Below are 21,973 nucleotides of genomic sequence, written 5' to 3'. Positions count from 1 at the left end.
TCTCGGAAATGTAATGCTGCATTTAAAAAAGTAAAAAATAAATAACCAAATAAAAAGTTACATTTTTTTACTGAGTCATTTACCAAAAGTATATTTTTAGTCGATGACTCAGATCTCCAAGGCCAACAAAAAGCTAAACATTAGATAACTATATGTGGTCATGTTGTCATGAATGGCTCTCTGTCTTCAGTGTCTACACCCTTGACTCTTCGTGAGACAATTACTGGAGTTTATGTTATTACATTCAGGAATATTTCATTCTAATGGCCCTCTACTCTGAAATTTAATATATTAAATTAATAAAATAAATAATAAAAAAATTAAATAAAAAATACATTGAAAATAAATAAATCAAATCAAATATATTGTTTTCATACTATATATATATATATATATAGTTTAGGGTCCAATTCTTACTATTAACTACAACTTTTTACTCATTAAACTCATAATAGTTAATAGTCAGTAAGGTAGTTGTTAAATTTAGATATTGGGTGAATATCTACATTTATTTATGTTTATTAAGAGATGTAGAATATGGTCATGCAGAATAAGGCATTAATATGTGCATTATAAGTACTAATAAACAGCCAATATCCTAGTAATATGCATGCTAATAAGCAACAAGTTAATAGTGAGATTTGGACACTAAACTAAAGTGTTACCAATATATATATATATATATATATATATATATATATATATATATATATATATATATATATATATATATATATATATATATATATTCATATATCTGAGAGTTGGCACTAATGTCATGTCTCTTCTGTGGTCTCGTTCTTCATACATTTCGTACACATGTAACAATAATTTCATTATGTCTTCAGGAATATAATTTCTCATTTCCAACAGGGCGCGCCAGGCAGGGGAGGGGCTCCAGGTTACCGTGGCGACGAAGGTCCTACTGGGCCAGAGGTGGGTAATGTTAACTAGTCTTGATTACCTGTCACCTTGACCTATTGTTGCATCTATGACTGATGTACTTTTCCTATGTTGAATTTCTGTTTTTTAGGGAATTAAAGGGGCCAGAGGAATCAAAGGGGCCCCAGGAGACAGAGGCCTGATAGGAGAGAGGGTGAGTTAGTCCTGTTGGTCTTCAGAGCTAGTTTTAACTAACCAAAGGCAGTTGTACATGGCTGTAAACACGTTTTTTTTTTTACCTGCTCAGGGTGACGATGGACCAGAAGGAAATGGAACTGAAGGGTGCCATGGTTTCCAGGTAGAGTACCTCTCAATTGATTAAATATCTTGCCCATAAAAATCATTTTTAATGTAGTATGTTTATTGTTTATGTGCGTGTTTGTACCCTTTTAGGGTTATCCTGGCCCCAGGGGAGATCCAGGAGCACCTGTAAGTATCCTGAACCTTACAGAAGATCTCTATATCAATAGAACTCAACATTAGTTTTCCAGAAGTAAAAATCCTCATTAATTTCTTTCATTGAGAAACTGATATTGAATGATAGTGAATAACACTTTTGAGTTGTTAAATTATGATATAAATGAGTGATACATTAATCAGATTTGCTGGTACAGCAAAATAGTAGGAATCTCCCACTCTTATATACCTTATGCGCCAGAGAAACGAGGGCGCCGCCATCTTTAGAATATTGTCTTTGAACTTCCGTTTTTGTCCGTTTTGGCATTGCTGTCCAGGAGTAATTAGCTTTTGAAATGGATTTACTTAATTTAAAGTTAATGAAAGTTATCATGAGGATTGTAATGTTTAAGCAGATGTCTTAATAAATGTCAGTAGATTTTAAAAACGAGCCGTTCATTCATAAATACACAAGATCGCTGTGAAAATACAGGCTGGAAGTCAAAAGACAACAAGCGCAGCGCTGAAAAGGGGCGGGGCTACATAAGGTCTATAAATCATTGTGAATGATGTAATCAGATATCCCTGCACTCTCAAACTATTTTATTTGCATGTTTGAATATTTTTCATGAAACATGCTCATGCACATCAGTGACTTAAAAATTAGTTACTATTTTATAATTAATAATATTGTTAGTTATAAAAAAAATATATATTTTACCATTGTTATGGGATGAGTAGTTTATTCCATCTAATCATCTAATTTTGTTTGTTTTTAATTCATTAATTGATTTATTTATTTGGAAATGTCAATGTCTCATGGAGCTGTTGTGAAAATCCCTATTGAGAAAATGATTTGGAAAAATCCTTTACCCTGCACTCCACAACTGAGCATATAATTCACGTCTGAGGTTATCATGAAATTCAAAATGCGATTAAAATATAGCCTCCATATTGAAGATGATGTTAATACTGAGAATGATTCATATGATTTATTATTGGTTTTATCAGCATGCCTATGTGTTGATTCACAAACGTCTTGATTCATTAGGGATTAGTGCATATGTGTATCCCAGCAGGGATTGTGTATCGCAATAGACACACAGCAGCTGAATTTGCTCATCCCCAGCAGATGTAAATCGTCTAGTCTGAGGCCAGACGTTATGAGGAGACGGTGGATGAGATGACGCAGCAAAGATAATTCATCTGACTTAATATACCTCCTTCTCACTTGCACTTTCTTTAACTTCTCACTTTCAAGGGTGGAAAAGGAACCCCTGGACCCAAGGGAGATGATGGAGAGCCAGGTGACCCTGGATTAGATGTGAGTCATTTTAAATGCACTTGTGCTCATCACACTGTATCACCCTATTTTATTTTTTTCCCCTTGTTTAGCTTCTTGTCCAAATTTTCCATAGCGCACATATCACTTTTCTCTTCTTCTGTTTTTCATGAAATTCTTCTCTTTTAAAGGAATGTTCTGGGTTCAGTACAAGTTAAGCAATGTCGAAAGCACTATCACCAAAGGTTTCAAATCTGAGGGTGTGTTTACACCTGTAGTTCGGTCTGCTTTGTTCGTTTGGTCTGGACCAAAGAAAAATTCATATTTAGTCCTGGCCCACTTAGCATTCACATTGGCATTTTTAACACCAAACCTAAACCGAACCTTAAGGCATAGGGATATGTTTACAACCTGATTGGTCATCTTTTATGACGTATATTTACATATATACGTATATGACGTGTATACACAAACAAAGATCTGTTGCGAGGAGACGCGTATGTACTGTACTGATAGGCAACGGCGCGACTATGACGAGAAAAAACAGGTTTGCTTGAGCATTCTGTCCTTTTAAGCGTCGTATCTTGTTACATCATGTACCATTTTTGGTTCGTTTACATATCTTTGGTCCGTGTTGTGTTCATATTTCATTCGAACCGCACCAGAGTTTATTTGGAAGCGGGCCGAGATCAATTTTTTCAGCAGTCTCGGTCCGCTTGTTTGGTGCGCACCAGGTTTCGGATGGCAGTGTTCACACTTATTCAAATAAACCGCATTAACAGAGCAATCGGACCAGGGTTCATTTTAATCGAACCAAACAGGGTGTGTTAAATGTGCAACATTTGTCTTGGTTAAAATACTGAGCAAAATAATTTCAGGTTCATGCAAATGAAAAAATCTTTTGCCACCGATAACATTGCGTTCTCAGTCAGCAATAGTTCTGCAAATTTATTCTGCAAAAGAAAGTGTCCAATAATAGGAGGGTTTCTGAAATGAAGCAAGCAGTTTTGATTGGTCATGTGATTTTAACATGGCCGCCCAATGACTCCATACAAAAAACTAAAACATAATTTCACAAAATGAACTATTCTTTTCTGCAATTTAAAGAAGTTTTTGTGTCGGTCACACAATCCTGGAGCCTCTTAGCGTTTCGGTCGCTGTCGCTAGCGTTGCGTATAGGCAGCAGTGCACTGTATATGTCTTCTTGTCATGGATTCAAGGAAGCAAAGTTCAAGAGGCTGTATCTTTATGTAACTTAGTTTCAAAACACTAGAAAGGAAGTCTTCAGATGATTTGATTTCGTCTGGGTTTTCCCAGCCAAGTTTTCTTTTTTTGGTACACTACAACAGGGTAACCAATTTTGTCACTTTTGAATGCATGCATTAATAAACAAAACGTTTTTAGAGATGCCTAATAATTAAAATATCAGTTTGGATAAACAAGAATGCTTGAGAGCAGAAATCTGTTGAAAAGTTCATGTTTTACACTTTTCTAAAGCCAGACTCTTCAGCTGGATTACATTATTTTACAGCCCCCACACACTTTCAGTCCAACAGATGGGTCTCCAGCGCTCTCACAAAACAACATGTGCTGTAGAAGAGTCACAGGTTTCGACACAGTGCTGTTTTCTCAGTCTGATGATTGATTTAAATGGTGGAAATTGTTTTGAAGAGGTTGGGATTTGGCCAATTAATTGAGGTTCAGTTTTGAAATGTTGTTTTAGAACAGGTAAAACAACTAAAACTAAAACAGCTAAAATGGCACAGTTGTTGCAGTAGAGGTTTTATTGGTGCATATTTTTTGGAAAGTTAAAATGTTCAAGATGTTTCATTTGGCCACTGCAATAACATCTCTTATTTTTGGGAGGATGCAACATCCATGTAATACATTTTTAGGTTTATTAGTGGAGATTGCTACTGTTGCTCATAAATAGAAACTCCTAACCTATGTTTTAAATGTTAGCGCTTTGTACAGTATGTGTACATGAATAATGTATGAATAATGTCTCAAATCATCGGTTTGGGCAACTACCTGGCAACCTCGTAGCAGCACACTAAAACAGCAAAACAACACTTAATTTGAGCTAATCACAAACTAACATGCATATTTTGAGTATGGACGTCTTTAAAGGAGATTTCCTCACGTTCCAATTTTGGGCTGTGTTTTTGTTTTTGTTGGTCCCACACGTGTACAAACCTCTTAAAGATGCAATCATTCTCTTCCCTGTCTGTGTTTACAAGTGGACATATTCTGATTTCATCCCAAAATAAACAGCTCTGTCTATCTGGTCACTGTGATTTTGCCAAGTAAGCCATGTTCCTGGATCAACATCTTTGTTTGTTTCTTGATCAACAGTCCTGTCCAAAAACATAGTTCTAACCCTATTCCTACCCCTAAACCTAACTCTAAACCTACTATAACTCATCCCTAAAATCTGAGGGAAATGATAGGTGAATAAGAAGCACCAAACAATACTCTACCGCCGTCTCCACTGACTAATTGCTTCTCCTATTGTTGTTTATGTTGTCTAGCTATGCACTTCCTCAGCAAAAATGTTTGAGGAAATGTCCCGCACATTGGGGTCTTTGATCGTTCTGGCCATTTTGTACATCTGAAGGATTTAGATTGCAGCGTTTTCCTTTAGCACTCAGTTCTCAGCAGGTATATATTATTTTAATCCAAGAATCCAAACTTCCAAATGTGCTGGACAAAAGCATGGACTGCAGACTTTTTAATATCACACCATAGATTCCATTTCATCGTGTCACTTCCTTACATCTGGAACATATTTGTGGTAGGTCGGTGCCGTAGGATGCTACAGTGCTATGCATAAGTTTAGACACCCATGCTAAAGTTGACTAAAAAGAGGAATAAAAAAATGTCTTTTGGAAATTGATCTTAATGCCTTAATTAAAAAAAATTTGGAAAAATTCCCTTGGCCTTTGGAATTAAAATAGGCCCACATCATCACATAGCCTTCACCATACCTAGAGATTGGCATGGAGTACTTTCCATAAGATCATCTCTCAATGCAAATCAAACCAGCTATTAGGCTAACTGAAATAAAACCATGCCAATCTCTAGGTATGGTGAAGGCTATGTGATGATGTGGGGCTATTTTAATTCCAAAGGCCAAGGGAACTTTATCAGGATGCGTAGTATCCTGGATCCATGAAGTAACTGGCCTTTAAAAATAAAAATCTGCCTGCCTCTATGGGAATTTAACATAGGGGTGTCCAAACGTATGCACCCTGTATTTTAAGGAAGAACATTTATTTATTTACAATACATTATTCATTCACAAAGAAAATTGGTGTCCTTAAAGGTTGGATTTTTCCTAATCTTTTAATTAAGGCATTAAGTTCAATTTCCAAAAGATGATTTTTTTATCCCTCTTTTTAGTCAACTAGCATGGGTGTCTAAACTTATGCATAGCACTGTATATATTGTGTGATGGTAGGAATATTTCAATATAGTTAGTTCAAATTAAGTTTAAGTTTATGTTGAGTTTACATTGTTTTTAATACTTGGTACATGAATACAGACTTGCACATACAGTATGACTAATCAAGTCAGTTTTTAAAGTTAGAACTATCCATTTTATAATATTTATTTTATTATTTTGAGTCTGTTTATTGTTTGTAGTTTTTTTTATTATATGAGACAATATGAGATTGTTCATTTGATCTTTTATTACACCCACAAAGTTCAAAATGAAGGAGAAACTTTCATTTTTAACCCACAAGTCAATTAATCATCCAAAATAGACATTATCACGTGGTTATTTTTATTAAATATATATTTATACCATGGTCTTTCAGAATACTTTATTCTGATTGCCTGGAAGGTAAAAAATGGTTAAACCATTAAAAATGGTTTAATGTATAGGTAGTTCCAGTCAGTTTAATAACCATTCTATTTTAAAGCACTGCTTTCATTAAAGCACACACACACCTCACTCATACACAGAGATCGGAGATCACGCTGTGCACACACAGAAGCATTGAGGGGCACAGAAACTGGTCAAAGTCTGCCCTGTAACTTTTATTAATAAAGTAGCTTTTCCACTGAATCTCTACATTATACTTCTCAGAAATAACGCTGTTTTTGAAGTAATTTAACTTGCAGCTTCATTGTTAGTAGGACGACGATAATTCACAAGCACATCTAATGTATCTCTCTCTCAATCTCTCAGTAATTAATTCAAATAAATGTTATAATTCAGTTAAATAAATGTAATCTTACCACACTTTATCTCTGTGTGTGATTTAAAGCAGGCAGAATGCTTGATCTAACGAGTCGTAGCTGGCGAAAATAACTGCCATGTTAACCCTTCCAGCCAAATTTTGCACTGTAAACATCAATAACTGCTTCATGTTGTCAGTGTTTGCAAGTGATCATGACATAAGCAGGATAATCTGCGTCTAGCTGTGCAGTTTATGATTTGGATGCACTTTGCCTCCGCTTCGATTTAGGTGGTTCTTTGCCTTCACGTCGTACTTTAAAATCATGTAATGCACACCCAGCTGTGGATTATCCCATATATAATAAAATAACCATGATATGAGGTTTTGTTCATAGCACCCACCCTTGTGTGGGATGTTAGTCGAGTGACAAGGTGAATGCCGGCTGTAAACATATCAGACATGCTTATATCAAAGTGCTGAGCTCATGCTTAATTTTTACATCAAAACAATTTTTAGTCTCTTCATTGTGGTTGTACATGCCAAATGCAAAATAGCAACAAATACATATGCTCACAAGCTTTCATCTTCAGTCATCTGGAGTCGATTTTTGGTGATCTAACGCCCAGACAGCTTCACTATTCATCATTGTGTTTGTCTTTGTCCATGCAAAACCAAAACCTTCAAGGAAGTGGTGGAGACGAGCATATGTGGAAGAATTGTTTTTGTCTGTTGGCTGTTCATGGTTCTTGTTTAAAAATGATGTTCTAATTTTAAAATGGTTGGTCTCTCTCACACATTAGGAGGATAGAGTGCCAGGTTTTTGTTTGTTTGTTGAGCAGTGATTGAATGTACCCTTGAATGTTTGGGCTTCAGAAAGACCACATAAATCATACAGGATGTTTACAAGCCACACACATTTTGCAGCATATGTGTGTAAACTGTTTACACTTAGTGATCTTTTTATTGAAGACATATACCTTTTCTGCAAGACTTCTGATATTGGTGGTGTTTGCTAAGACAAGCAACACTAAACTGTTAAAAAAAAAACAATTAAAGACCATACATCAGTTTGAGGATCCAGTGGAGTTGCGTGGTTTAGTCACAAGCATTTTAAATATTTGCAAAACCCATAGACAGAGTTAAAGGGTGACCAATAGTTATGATTTATGAAAAAAAAAAAAATATGGAAATACAAGGTTATACAGTATATAGTACCCAGTGGTTTCTTATTGGACTATGACGTTAATGTCCTCTATACTGCCTCTTGTGACAAGGATGAAAATGCACTTGCATGTTGTTCTGAATTGTGTTCAGACACATTTCAGAAGACAACAAACTTGTTTAGCTAAAAAAGTTCACTTAGAGCATGTTTTGAGCCTAAAACATGAAAATGCAATGGCTATTTAGACAGATGCACTCAAAGTTCAGCAATTTACGATAATTAGAAACCTAGCCTTGTGTTTATCACCTCTCTGTAACTCTCTTCAGCTACTCACAAAAACCTAAAGACCCCCTGTAAAAAGTTTTGAGTAGTTTACCATACTAGCATTCATCTAGAATGCATTTAGAATCCAAAAGTAATCATTAGCAGAATTTCAGTGCCCATAAATTAAAATGTTTACCACGTGTTTTACAACTGAAGCTTAAAGAATGGCCAGAGGCTCTTTATTATAACAGAACTTACATATAATCAGGTCTGGAGGGAATAATACCGAAAGAAGAACTCTTTAACAAGCTGAAACAAACACTGATTTAAAGTAAAGTTAGACTGCTGTGATTGAAAACACACTTGAATGTTTGGGCTACAGAAAGGCCTTTATTAATCAAACACAATGTTTGCATGATATATGAACATTTTGCATAGTGATCATTCTGGTTAAGACATTTCTGAAGACTTCTGTTAATATTGGTGTTTGCTAAGTCAACCAAGATTACTTTTTCTTAGGGTTTTACATAATATGCAACCCATCAATTCTAATCAGTTAAGCATGATAGCCACCACCAGAACAACCTGCATAGCAACGTGCTATGAACCACTCAGAACACTAGCATACAGTATGCTAGCAATCTAGTTTGAGTTCGTTGCATAAAACTAACTGTGGCTGAAACAAAAATAGCAACCAGCTTGAAGCCTGATCTACTTTTTGTGGGAAAGGAAATTTTACTTACTTTGCTTCTCCTAGTAATGCTGTCAGGTGATGTGTTGGCTTTAGCTGCATTTGTTTGGAGCATTAGCATTCTGTTGATTATATGCGTTTGTTGATTAAATGCGTTTATTTTTCTAGGTGAACATGTTCTTACTTAGCCAAATTGATGTATTTATTATGTTGAAGTTTACAGTATATATGGTGTGTATATGTTATTTTGTATACATTTTTATTCAGGGCCTCACATCTGCTCCATATGAGCCATGAAGGTATTTTTCCTTGTGTTTGGCTCTATCTTTCTGCTGGCCAAGACTGTTTGGAAATGTTTTTTTGTGCTTGTAAACAATTGATTGGGCTCCTCCGGCCTCTCCCAAACCCGAGGGGCCCACATTTGGTCCAGTATCTGTCAAGGTAATCACAATGAGCCATAACAGTATTGGCATGACACCATCATTTAACCTCGTCCTGTGAGCTAGGACAACATCTGTGACTGTGACAGTTGTGGACTTTGAAGTGAGGAATTTGAAGGTAATTGAAGCAGCATGGGAGAGATGGCTTGTAGTGGGGACAGGTGGTTAGTATTATCTCACCGTCTGACCGTGATCTGGCACGAGACAGAAATTAACATATTTGCTGGGCTGGTGGCAAAACTGTGCAGAGACAGCTGAATTAATGGACATAGTTGTCTCGGAGGGTTTTAAGCTGATTGCGATGTTCATAGTATTGATAATACAGTGAGGTCCAAAAGACTTAGGCTGGGATTAAGAGGCATATGAATAGATTTTGAAGATTGATTGAATATGTGAATAAATTGAGTAGATCAAGTCCATCAACACCCCCTAAGGACATTTCATTTGATAACGTTAGGCAATTTATATGCTGTTGAATGTTTGATGATTACATTAGCGTGTTCTATCACTTGTTTTGGTTTCTTGTTTGCTTGTTTTTGGAGCCAGAGATTCTGCACTCTTTCAGAAGATGCATAATAGTACCCCTTGCCTAAAACAGTGAAAACATGGATTGCTGGAAAATTCCATTAATGGTGAGCAAGTGTTGTCATAAATGACAGAAAAAAACAGGGCTCCAGACTAACTTTTGTATACTAGGAGCTCTGTAGCCCCTTACTGAAAATTTTTAGGAGCACAAGCAGAAAATTTAGTGGCAGAGCTTAAATAGTATTTTTGTGGTTTAGAGACACTACTGCATACCGTGATTAGAACAAAGCACTTAAGAATAAAGAACTTACTACAATCCTCAGCTGGATCCGTTGCTCCTCGAAATGAACCTAAACCGCAGGTATATTTCCCAGGATTATTATTACGATAGTATTATTCCTCACAGCGAAGCAAGATGATGTAAAGTGCACAAGTCTGATTAAACTTGATGTGTTTTATCCAGCTGATGTGGGCGTTGACACGTTTGCATGGATCGTCTCAGATCATTTGTGTTCGAATAGCACAAAGGTCACATTAACACTTAATGAGATGAAATGAGAAGACTGACATCTCTCTCTTTTCATACAGATTACATAAACTGGGAATATTAGTTTTTTATATAAATTGTTTCATTTAAAAGAAGAGAATTCAAGCTATATGCCGGTGTGTCTGTATGCCTGTGGGACTGAGTATTCGCTGAGTTACAGTTCATTTTCGGACGCGTTTCTGAATGGACTTCACTGACAGAGAGAAGGCAGAACTCGCATCATGTTTAGTTTCTTTATTTGGCATAAAGCACAACACTTTGTATTTAATGTGAGTATACACAAAAAAAATAGACACTCAACAGGATCGAATGATAACACTTATATGTAAGATCAAAATCGAGTATTTTGAGTCTCTTTTGCACTGATAAGAAAAAAAGCGAGCAGATCACGCTGGCGTGATTGCCGACCCCAGGGGGTTAAATCATCCTGCAATTGTTCTAAAGTTCTACAGAAAGTATTTGGTAACACTGATTTCTTCACTGGATCTTCCAGCACTGTGTAGTAACCGTGTCGTGTGATCTTGCGATTAGCTCGAGCGCTGAGCTGTCTATTATTGATCCAAATTAATAAACGGTCCATGAAGCACAAATGAGTAGCACAGTTTCGTTCCGCTTTCATTTCGTTTGCCATTTGATGTTGGGCAATGTTGTGGTCGCGCCAGTGCAACCTCTAAAAAATGTCTGATCGCCGGCATTGGGCAAGCATTGTCATAATTACAGAAATGGTGGGGAAAGAATTAAAATGGTACAACTACTTATAACACTGTATTTTCCAGGCTAAATGTTCATATCTTGTTTTCCACAGAACAACAGCCCAGGACCACTTGGGCCTAAAGGAGCCAAAGGTCACCGAGGACCTGAAGGAAATCCTGTAAGTGTGAATGCACCATTTCAATGTTTTCAGTGTTTACTGTATTTTCCCCTACTTTTGTAAGGGTTTAATGATAAAAATGGTTATAGTTGTTCATATTGTGATTCATGTTCTCCAATGAGGGTTCATATGAGCATGATTTTCTGTACCATGTGCTTATGTCAGCATCCTGACACACTTTAAATAATGTATCTGTATTCTGAATCAGTGAAACATAGACATGCCGATCTGCTGTTGGACTGAATGCCTGAGATCCAAAGGCGCAAGAAAGTTCATTTTCAACCTTTTGTTGAGAAACACAATGGAATGTAATCAACAAATCTATCCCCAGAATTTTGGCTAGATAAGAATTAGAAAAACAAAATTTATTGTTCGCTTTATATAGAATCAAAATTAAAAACAATTAACATGCTCACTTAAGCACAAAGCATGCCAGAAAACCTGGACCTGAACTTGGTTAAACATCTTTAATAAATTACATACAATCTCATTAGATACATTTAGAAGGTGATTGGCATTACTATATTTTCAGAAGAAAACAAGGCTCTTACACTGTCCAGAGGAGCCAAGAGAGGTTTTTAAGTGTAGAAATCTTCAGTTATGTAGAACGACATTAAACAGCCATGAATTATGGGTGTGTGGGAAGGGAAATTTCTCTCAGCCTGCAATTTCGTGATGTTCCTCTTTGCCACTGGATGACATCCAGAGAGGAGGAGACTTGACTGTTTCAAAAATGCTCTTATTTGGGAAGAGATTCAGAGCTTCTTTGCTCTGGCAGAATTACATCTGTGTAGCATGTAACAAAACAGACATTGACCCTTTCAAAGACCTGGTTATGTTGTTCGATACTTGTACAGAATGTGTCTTCATGTGCACATTGTATATTTCATCTGTCTTGTATTCATGCACAGGGACCACCAGGACCACCTGGGCCTCAAGGAGCAGATGTGAGTGAGTTTGATTTGAATAAGCTGGGTTTTGCTGAATGCACAAATCAAAGAAAGGACACATTATTGGATATAATCTAATGCAAATTTTCCAGCACAGTTTCCTGTATGAAGAGACAAACAGGGTGACAGTGCTCTTGATAATAAATGATCCTGGACATTCCACATTTCACTTTCCGTTATTTTTGTGAATTCCACATCGCTGATAGCCAGTAGCTATGGTAATCTCTAGCCAAGGCCCAAGCACATACCAGACTAGTCTTTTTGTGGAATAAAAGCATCCTTTAACAGCACACGACAGCTGGCTTGTTCCAATTTTATCTGCAAAGAAATGAGTGCACGACACTATAGATTTGAAGTCTTTAAGATTGACATTTGAAGGGTTTATTTTGTATAAAAAAAAAATCCCTGAAGGCTACTTGTAATGTGTAATGCCCCCCCCCCCCCCAAAAAAAAAAAATTCATTACTTAACAATTTTCTCCATTACAAAATTAAACTGGCTAATATTTTGCTGCCGTGCCTTTAAGACATCAGACTTTTGCATATGAAATTAGATAGTCAAGTCTCATTTGTCATCAATCTGTGCTGAAATGTGCCATATAAACTATTACGATCAGACTGGTGAGGGACCTTAAACTTCAGCTGTTTGTTCCTGCTGCTCTTCCTTCAGAAGGATCTGCAGAGCTGTAGGTGCTACACAGCCAGAACACAACCGGACACATTTTACTCATAATATTAGTTATTCTGGTGTTTAGGAATATTATAATATCTCTTTATTACTGTGACAAGTTTCTAAATACCAAATAGGCAATGTAAAAGTGACCGTCATGTGTACATTTATCCAAAGTATATTATCTGATGATGAGTCAGCTTTTTTTTCCAGTTTAGTTTAAAATAAAATGGTCTCTTTTTTACTGGAGAGAAAGATTTTCATATTATTTGAATAGTACAATGATCACTTTTAAAAAGTTTATTTGTAGTAATTGCGAGTCTCTGGGGAGCGTTGTGCAGAAAGTGCAGAAATTCCTGTAATTAAAAAAACATGGACTTGTGGCTCCATTTTGTGATACAAAATGGCGACAGAGAAAATCAGTTGCAGAGGCAGCAGTCTCTCTCCATTAATGTCTCTCTCTCTCTCTCCCTCTCTTTGTAGGAATGTGAGATTCTGGATATCATCATGAAGATGTGCTGTGAGTAGACCTGTTTTTGTATTTACTCATGACTCACTAGTCCGTTTCACTGCCTCCATAAAAGGTGACCTGCCTGTCGCCCACAATGATTTAACAACCGTAATGTCGGCTTGTGCCATGAAGTGATGATACAGCAATCCACCTAGCCAGCTCTCAGTGTTCACAAAACTTTGCAGGCCAGTAGAGAACATGCAAAAAAAAAATAGTGGCTAAGTAATAACCACTATTCATTTGCAACTCAAGAAATATTTTAGGCCCTCTAAAAAAATCTTGATTTTCTTGAGCAAAGCAGATTTCGGTATACAATACTGTGTTTGTGTGTGTCTGTGTGTAAATGTGCTTTTTCCCCAAAAACTCATGCATTCATATGTATAATATGCATGTAGATCCACTTCAGTTGGACAAAGCATTATGCCAATTTTTAATTAATCAGTTTATGCCCAAGAAGCATGTTTATTGTTTTTAGATATTCATTATTTTGTTTTATAACTCTTGCTGGAGCCATAGGCTTTAACCCAGAATGGATTCATTTAAATGCTCATAATGTGCACGTTTATCATAAATATTAGTTTTGGAAGCTTAATTTAGATATTTAATATCACCTTCTGGGCATGTGAAAACAGGACATAATCCAATTGGAGAAAAAATACTGATTCTTTGAACAGAAGTGTATAAAAGTTCAGTGTGAAAGTACACTTCAGTTTGAAGGAATAGGATTTGACAGTATCAGCCAATCAGATGCAAGGGCAAGAGAAAAAGACAAACATCCAACCATTCACTTTAGATTAGGCTGCTTTGTGTATATTGGAGTTTTACCATTTATTTTTCCTCCCAAATATAACATTACTTATTACTTATAACATTACTTGCCTAGACCTTCACCGTTCGAGTCGGTTTTATTTTATATAACAGAGGATTTAAATAGGCCATTGTTCTATTCATTGCCACCACATATTAAATATGATATGCTCTTCTAAATATCCTCCTTTTGGGTTACAAATTCAAAAGTAAGAGAAAAAAAGGTATTTAGGTCAGAGCATTAACTGCTTTTTTTAAATCATAAATGGATATCATCATGAAGATGTGCTGTGAGTAGACCTGTTTTTGTATTTACTCATGACTCACTAGTCCGTTTCACTGCCTCCATAAAAGGTGACCTGCCTGTCGCCCACATTGATTTAACAACCGTAATGTCGGCTTGTGCCATGAAGTGATGATACAGCAATCCACCTAGCCAGCTCTCAGTGTTCACAAAACTTTGCAGGCCAGTAGAGAACATGCAAAAAAAATAGTGGCTAAGTAATAACCACTATTCATTTGCAACTCAAGGAATATTTTAGGCCCTCTAAAAAATCTTGATTTTCTTGAGCAAAAAAGATTTCAGTATACAATACTGTGTGTGTGTGTGTGTGTGTGTGTGTCTGTGTGTGTAAATGTGCTTTTTTCCTCAAAACTCATGCATTCATATGTATAATATGCATGTGTAGATCCACTTCAGTTGCACAAAGCATTATGCCAGTTTTTAATTAATCAGTTTATGCCCAAGAAGCATGTTTATTGTTTTTAGATATTCATTATTTTGTTTTATAACTCTTGCTGGAGCCATAGACTTTAACCCAGAATGGATTAATTTAAATGCTCATAATGTGCACGTTTATCATAAATATTAGTTTTGGAAGCTTAACTTAGATATTTAATATCACCTTCTGGGCATGTGAAAACAGGACATAATCCAATTGGAAAGAAAATATTGATTCTTTGAACAGAAGTGTATAAAAGTTCAGTGTGAAAGTACACTTCAGTTTGAAGGAATAGGATTTGACAGAATCAGCCAATCAGATGCAAGGGCAAGAGAAAAAGACAAACATCCAACCATTCACTTAAGATTAGGCTGCTTTGTGTATATTGGAGTTTTACCATTTATTTTTTCCTCCCAAATATAACATTACTTATTACTTATAACATTACTTGCCTAGTTCTGTCTAGACCTTCACCGTTCGAGTCGGTTTTATTTTATATAACCAGAGGTGTCAAAAGTATTCACATTCATTACTCAGGTAGAAGTATAGATACTAGGGTTTAAAAAGACTTCTGTAGAAGTTGAAGTATAAATTCAAGCTTTTTACTCAAGTAAAAGTGTAAAAGTACTGGTTTCAAAACTACTTAAAGTATAAAAGTAATATAAGGAAAAAATGCCATTAAGGACTAAAGCTTAGGCCGCGCCACAGGGGCCTATAGTGCACTACCCCACCTCCTCAAAAAAAAACATTTTTCTGAAGGCCATAATGACTATAATGTTATATTAAAATGTTAATGTTTAAAAATTTGGGATGCACTAGGTTACCCGTTTCAGCCGCATATATGCCCATTGAAAATGAATGCATTTTAGTACAATGCAAATACATTAAAGAACCATTATGTACTACTGAGCATTAACGTGTTTCATGGAGCAGAAGATATGATGACTAGTTGCCTATAAGTATTGTAATGGTGCAAAAAATCAAACTTCAGAGGGGTATTATCAATAACCTTTTTTGGAATGTAAATGTACATCCAAGCTTAGCTGCAGGAATCTGTAAAAGCAACAGACAAGAAAATTGGTGTACCCAGGGCAGGCTTAGTAACAATTACCCTTGTATGGTTGTCTATATACAATAAACATTAGTGCTGTCGAAATGAATGATTAATCCAAGTGATTAATCAAAAAATAAAAATAACTCATAATCCTGATTGATACCTTCCTGGTATATACTGTGCTCAATTTTATAGCATAGCATTCTATGACCCCAACACTAGCTATGTCCTTGCTGGAGTGTGACGTGATTTGTGTCATGTGCAGGTGCGATGGATTGCGTACAAACCAATATGGTATATGTTTATACTTCTCATCCAACCACAATCAAATATCCGGATGGCGCGATTTATCTGGATAGTTTTTTTTTTTTTTATTGACAATGACAAGCCGGAATGAAAACAAGCAGAAATGAAATGGAGTAACGGGGAAAATGTAAGGAGTAGAAAGTACAGATAATTGTGTGAAAATGTAAGGAGTAGAAAGTACAGATAATTGTGTGAAAATGTAAGGAGTAGAAGTAAAAAGTCAGCTGAAAAAGAATTACTCCAGTAAAGTATAGATACCCAAAATTTCTACTTAAGTAAGGTAACAAAGTATTTGTACTTCGTTACTTGACACCTTTGTATATAACAGAGGATTTAAATAGGCCATTGTTCTATTCATTGCCACCACAGATTAAATATGATATGCTCTTCTAAAAATCTTCCTTTTGGGTTACAAATTCAAAAATAAGAGAAAAAAAAAGGTATTTAAGTCAGAGCATTAACTGCTTTTTTAAAATCATAAATGAACAAACTTTTATGAACTCATATTATTTCCAGACCAGATTCTTCTATTTGTAAAATAGCAAAATTATTGTGGATCCCTTACTTTGAATGTTTTGATAGACCATATGTTTCTGATCTGCCTAATATTGGCAGATTTGATGCAAATGTAATGTGTTTTCACTTTCTTTCTTTCAGCTTGCTGTGGTAAGTCCCAAGACTTTGAAGAATATGAGAAATATTTCAAACTGCTTTATTTAGTGTTCTGCAATGCCATCTTCCTTTTATACATGTGTTGTTTAAGAATGCAAATGCGGACCCCTGGACATTGCTTTCATTGTGGACAGCTCTGAGAGTATTGGCGCTTCTAACTTTGCCATTGCTAAAGACTTCATTGTGACGGTCATGGACAGACTCAAGTTAAGACAGGTATTTATTTGTATTTTTACTATGAGACTCATTAACACTTCAGTTAACTGGTATTCATTGGGGCTGTAATCATGATAGACACTAAGTCATATTCAGATTAGTGGTAAACCGATATGGGTTTCAATGGTTGATTCTTAAAATATTACATTTGGTCCCCTTTAATCTTGAAGATGTGGTGGTTACATACTAGCTGCATGGGCTCTTCTAAATGAATTCCACATTCTAATGATAATAGATGCATTTAAGTTAAGTTTCCTTTTTCTTTTTTGCAGTTTGGTGCCAATGAGTCTCGTATTGGCGTGGTGCAGTACAGCGGTGCTAGTGCTCAGGAGGTCGTACAGCTTGGTGACCCCAACATTAAGACCCTTACAGACCTAAAACAGTATGAAATATCAATGTTCTTTTGTTTTAAAAGCCATAATCTGCACACATATAGCAATAACAACATCAATTTATTCTTCTGTGGCTTGAAGGAATTCGTTTCCTCATCAGATGAGCTTGCATTTTGTGTGCATGTCTGGCATTGTGTCTGAAGAAATAAAGAAAAATTATCTCTGTCCTTCGCTTTAGAGCTGTGAAAGAGTTGCGCTGGCTAGCTGAAGCCACGTACACTGGAGAAGCTCTGGACTACTCACTAAAAAACATGATTAACAAGCTAGTGACGGAGAAGAGTGTGATCCTTGTCCTAACTGATGGACGCTCTGACACCAGGAGGGACAGAATGCCCCTAAACGTGTTGTGTGGCAAGGGACTAAAGGTAAATCTAATGAAATTGGACAACCAAGGCTCATAGGAAAAAGGTACCTCTACTCCAAAATGTACCTAGCATACAGTACAATTCACTGCTGTTTCCAGCTGAAATAAACACTAGTGGAAGTAAAACACCAACAACTTTTATTCCTGTTCACACACATTCTGTTTACCAGACAGATTATTGATTAATAAACAACTACCATTTCCAGATTCACGTTCATCTGTTTCAGATAAAGCTGAACAATACCACTCATTGGATATTTAACTTTGAAAGCGCCGCGAAACATGCAAGGCGCGACATAATATATATTTGCAGAAATGTTGCAACAAGCACTTTTTCCAATTAGCCCGGGTGGAACTTGGAGCTAATGAGCTAACGTTGTTGTGTGGATCTTAGAGGATGAAATGTACAGAAACGGTTTCCACAGAAATATAATTCATTATTCAATTATATGATTCTAATATGCTGCAGACGTAATGCCATGATGTTTAGTTAGGAAGAACTTGTGATCCAATGACATTTAACGTTATTGGGATCCAAGTATGGTCCCATGAAATGAGGTTAAATGAAATTCACAACCAGAAATGATTTACTGGTAGATGGGAACCTTGACTCACTTCTGGTTTCTGTCAGGTTGGTGGCGTTGGAGTCGCGGATTATGTCGAAAGGAATCCCAATCGCGAACAGCTTGATGAGGTTGTGTGTAAAGATGATCCCAGAAAAGGTTTCTCCTTTGTCCTGAACAACTTTGGTCTTCTTCTGGATGACAGTTTCCTGCAAAACCTGACTGAGAAAATCTGTGAAGGTAGGTCAAATACAGTCTCTGCTGCAAAATTAGGGTGCTTTTTGAATTCTAGATCTGATTTTGAGAAAGCTTTATTTATTACACTGTGCTTTTTTCACAGACAAGAAGTGTCCAACTTATACTTGTCCAAGTAAGTATTTATTTGAGAACACAAAAAACAGATTCGTTAGCTTTTAGACCATTAGATAATAATGGTAACACCCTTTTCCTCTTCTCCAGTTTCATTTGTTGACAACACCGATGTCCTCATCATGATGGACAGCTCGGCCAGCGTGGGCTCCAAGAACTTCGAGATGACCAAGGATTTCGCACAGATGCTGGCTAAGCGTTTTCTGTCAGCAGAAAGAGGAGCCTTCCAGGTCCGGGTTGGCGTTGGCCAGTACAGCAACAATGCCAATTTGGAGGCTGAATTTTCCTCAAACGCCACCCAGGTGGTGGCTAAAATCGCAGGAGCCAAGTTCCAGAGTCAAGGCACGCAGGTAACAAACGCTCTCAGCTTCGCCATCGATCGCTTCAGGGCTGGCAGGCCAAGGAAGAAGAAGTTGCTGGTGTTTTCGGATGGTCGTTCCCAAGGTGTCAACGCCATACAGATTGAGAAAGCCGTGGACCTGGTGAGCAAAGCGGGCATTGAGCTGTACGTACTGGCCGTGGGAAATCAGGTGAACGAGGCACATCTGCGCACCCTGGTGAGCCGTGGCCGGGAGTATGACAACACGTACGCCTACCGCCACCTTTTCAAAGTACCTGACTACCGCTCATTGGTCACTGGGGTCTTTTACCAAACTGTCTCCCGCAAGATTTCCCTGGAGTCGAGAGGGTTGATTGGGTAGTGGGAGGGGTCCAGGCATAAAGGGGGTCTGCGGCAATATACCGTATACAGTAAGCTTTGATTGTTTTAGTTTTTTGTCTATTATGTGAATGATATATCTGAACTTAAAATCTTTTTTATAGTCTCAGTTTCATTTCATAAAAGACAGTAAATAATTAGCCTATGTCAGAATTCTTTAAAAAAATGCCTCTTTTTTTATGTCACTAAGTCACTAAAGTATAGGGATCAATCAAGTCATTTCACAGTTACATCAATTCTTTGAGTAAGTTCTAGGGCTTTGACTGTGTGACTGTATTAAAGTTTGCTGTCCATAACTGCCTTTAATGATATTGAGGGCCAGAAAAATTCATTCTTTCAGTGGTCAGGAGCTGAAATCTCTATGATGATGCAGACTTAGACTCGTTATAAATATAAGGACTCTTATCATTAAAATGCAGTGAGACATTTATATCTAGCAACCAGGGTCCAAAATAAACACGTCCTATCTATCTATCTATCTATCTATCTATCTATCTATCTATCTATCTATCTATCTATCTATCTATCTATCTATCTATCTATCTATCTATCTATCTATCTATCTATCTATCTATCTATCTATCTATCTATCTAAAAAAATCAAAAGGAATAGTGTTTATTTTGGACTCTGCTTGCAACAAGTCAATTCTTTATTTTCATCTGTCTGTGGTACACTTAATTGTTAGCGTTAAAATCAAAACTTGAATATCAATTTGGTGCTACTAATGGAAACACTACACTTGGTCCTTTCGTTATTCAAATGCAGGTTTCTTCAAAATAGGTCTTTATGCCTTTAGACAAAGAGTTCACCAATAGGTTTCTCATGTCAGAAGTGTATTTGAGTCCAGTTTTGGGGCTATTGTAAAGGATTTTGAAATAAAGGATGCTACACCCAACCACTAACGCCTCTGTCATTGGTCCATCTTGAAAATAAGATGCATGCACAAATTCCACAAACAATCCTGGAATGCTGTGTTGCTGGATGCAAGATGCTGTGGACGATCAGTGTCAATTTACTTGTTATAGGAGAATGTCTTGAATTGCTTTTCTTAGTAATTTATCTAATTTATCTCCTTGCATATGCCACAAAAATCTTCATCAATTTATGGCAACTGTACATTTGAAAATCTGACTTAGTGCAATAATAAATCATTTTTGCACTCTAATTTGTGTCCCTTAGAATATTAGTGTTGAAAAACGATTTGAGATATTCTGTTTATCCAATAAGAAATAAATCCTGGAGAGGATGAACACTTGCTGCTTGTTCACAGTGAATGGGATTGCCTATAAATTTGTACAACGGCAACATGACAATGTATAACGCCAAGTCTCCACATGGAAAACATCCAGTTAACAACCACAACCCCCTGACAACATGCAATATGTCATTAGAGATCTGGCTGTGGTTTTTCTATGTGACATATTGCTTTCCTCACCCAAAAGCAGCTAAGAACTGATATCATCTGACAAGGCCATTTAAACCTGCCCATAAAATTCTTGGTTAGAGAATGGACATGAAACGGGGCAAAATTCACTTACCAGCCTAATGATTCAGGATACACATTTCTGTTGAATTTATTTGATCAAAATACAGTAAAAACAGTAATATTTTGATATATTATTATGGTTACACTTTATTTTACAGTTAGTGTACAATATTTACCCAAGAAAGTACTGGTAACATAAGGTAATTACATGGTTTAAGATCAGTTCAGGGTTAGTACCTAGTTATACGCCATTACTCCAGTCTTTAGTGTCACATGATCCTTCAGAAATCACCAGTCACTTTTGATCAATTGAATGCATGCATTTCTAAAAAAAAAAAATAGCACTGACCCTAAACTTTTATTCGTTTAAAGCTAGTATTTAATGTTCTCTATTCTCTGTCCCATGAATTTCTCTTGTCTTTTAAGAGCCAGGTGAATCAAATCGGTGAATGCCGTGAATGTCATGAATGCCAACTCCTGGATCAGTTTATTTAGTATCCCGAGGTGACAAAGCATGAAGTGTGATTCGCATCGCTGTAAACAGATCACATGTGGATTCGTTTTGGCCATTGTACAGTTTCTCATTAATCCTCATTTCCCCTAGAAAAGACATTGAAGAACAACTGTGATACATTAAAATAATAGTTTCACTAGATTCCTTTCAGGTAAACAAAACACTTAACATTGGCATGTGCAAGAGTTGTTTAAAGACTGGGACCCTGTCCATTCATCTATCCATCCTACCTTTAGTACATCATTAGCATCTGTTAGATGGTAATGAACCAATGCTTTAAAATAACAAACATTTCATGCACGTGTATGAGAGGGTCTGATTTTACCCTCCCCCCTCCAGAATATATTACAGAT

The 21,973-nt window shown here is 36.5% G+C and overlaps 1 protein-coding gene across 1 annotated transcript in view; it reads left to right on the top strand.

The window, feature by feature from the left end:
• col6a1 (collagen, type VI, alpha 1) overlaps positions 1–20,129 on the top strand; it is a 37,756-nt gene extending 17,627 nt beyond the window's left edge. The window contains exons 21-35 of the mRNA XM_081357358.1: positions 874–936; positions 1,034–1,096; positions 1,190–1,240; positions 1,336–1,371; positions 2,600–2,662; positions 11,242–11,307; positions 12,219–12,254; positions 13,409–13,445; positions 16,983–16,991; positions 17,089–17,213; positions 17,486–17,595; positions 17,784–17,970; positions 18,601–18,772; positions 18,873–18,902; positions 18,992–20,129. Of these exons, the coding sequence (XP_081213484.1) occupies positions 874–936; positions 1,034–1,096; positions 1,190–1,240; positions 1,336–1,371; positions 2,600–2,662; positions 11,242–11,307; positions 12,219–12,254; positions 13,409–13,445; positions 16,983–16,991; positions 17,089–17,213; positions 17,486–17,595; positions 17,784–17,970; positions 18,601–18,772; positions 18,873–18,902; positions 18,992–19,602 (1,659 nt within the window). The 3' untranslated portion in view covers positions 19,603–20,129. The remainder of the gene's footprint in view (positions 1–873; positions 937–1,033; positions 1,097–1,189; positions 1,241–1,335; positions 1,372–2,599; positions 2,663–11,241; positions 11,308–12,218; positions 12,255–13,408; positions 13,446–16,982; positions 16,992–17,088; positions 17,214–17,485; positions 17,596–17,783; positions 17,971–18,600; positions 18,773–18,872; positions 18,903–18,991) is intronic.
• Positions 20,130–21,973: the final 1,844 nt, after the last annotated feature.

This window comes from Scardinius erythrophthalmus (assembly GCF_964197995.2).
Source record: "Scardinius erythrophthalmus genome assembly, chromosome: 25".
Taxonomy (NCBI): domain Eukaryota; kingdom Metazoa; phylum Chordata; class Actinopteri; order Cypriniformes; family Leuciscidae; genus Scardinius; species Scardinius erythrophthalmus.
The sequence above is the reverse complement of the archived record's forward strand: the minus strand, read 5'-3'. Positions and strand labels throughout refer to the sequence as shown.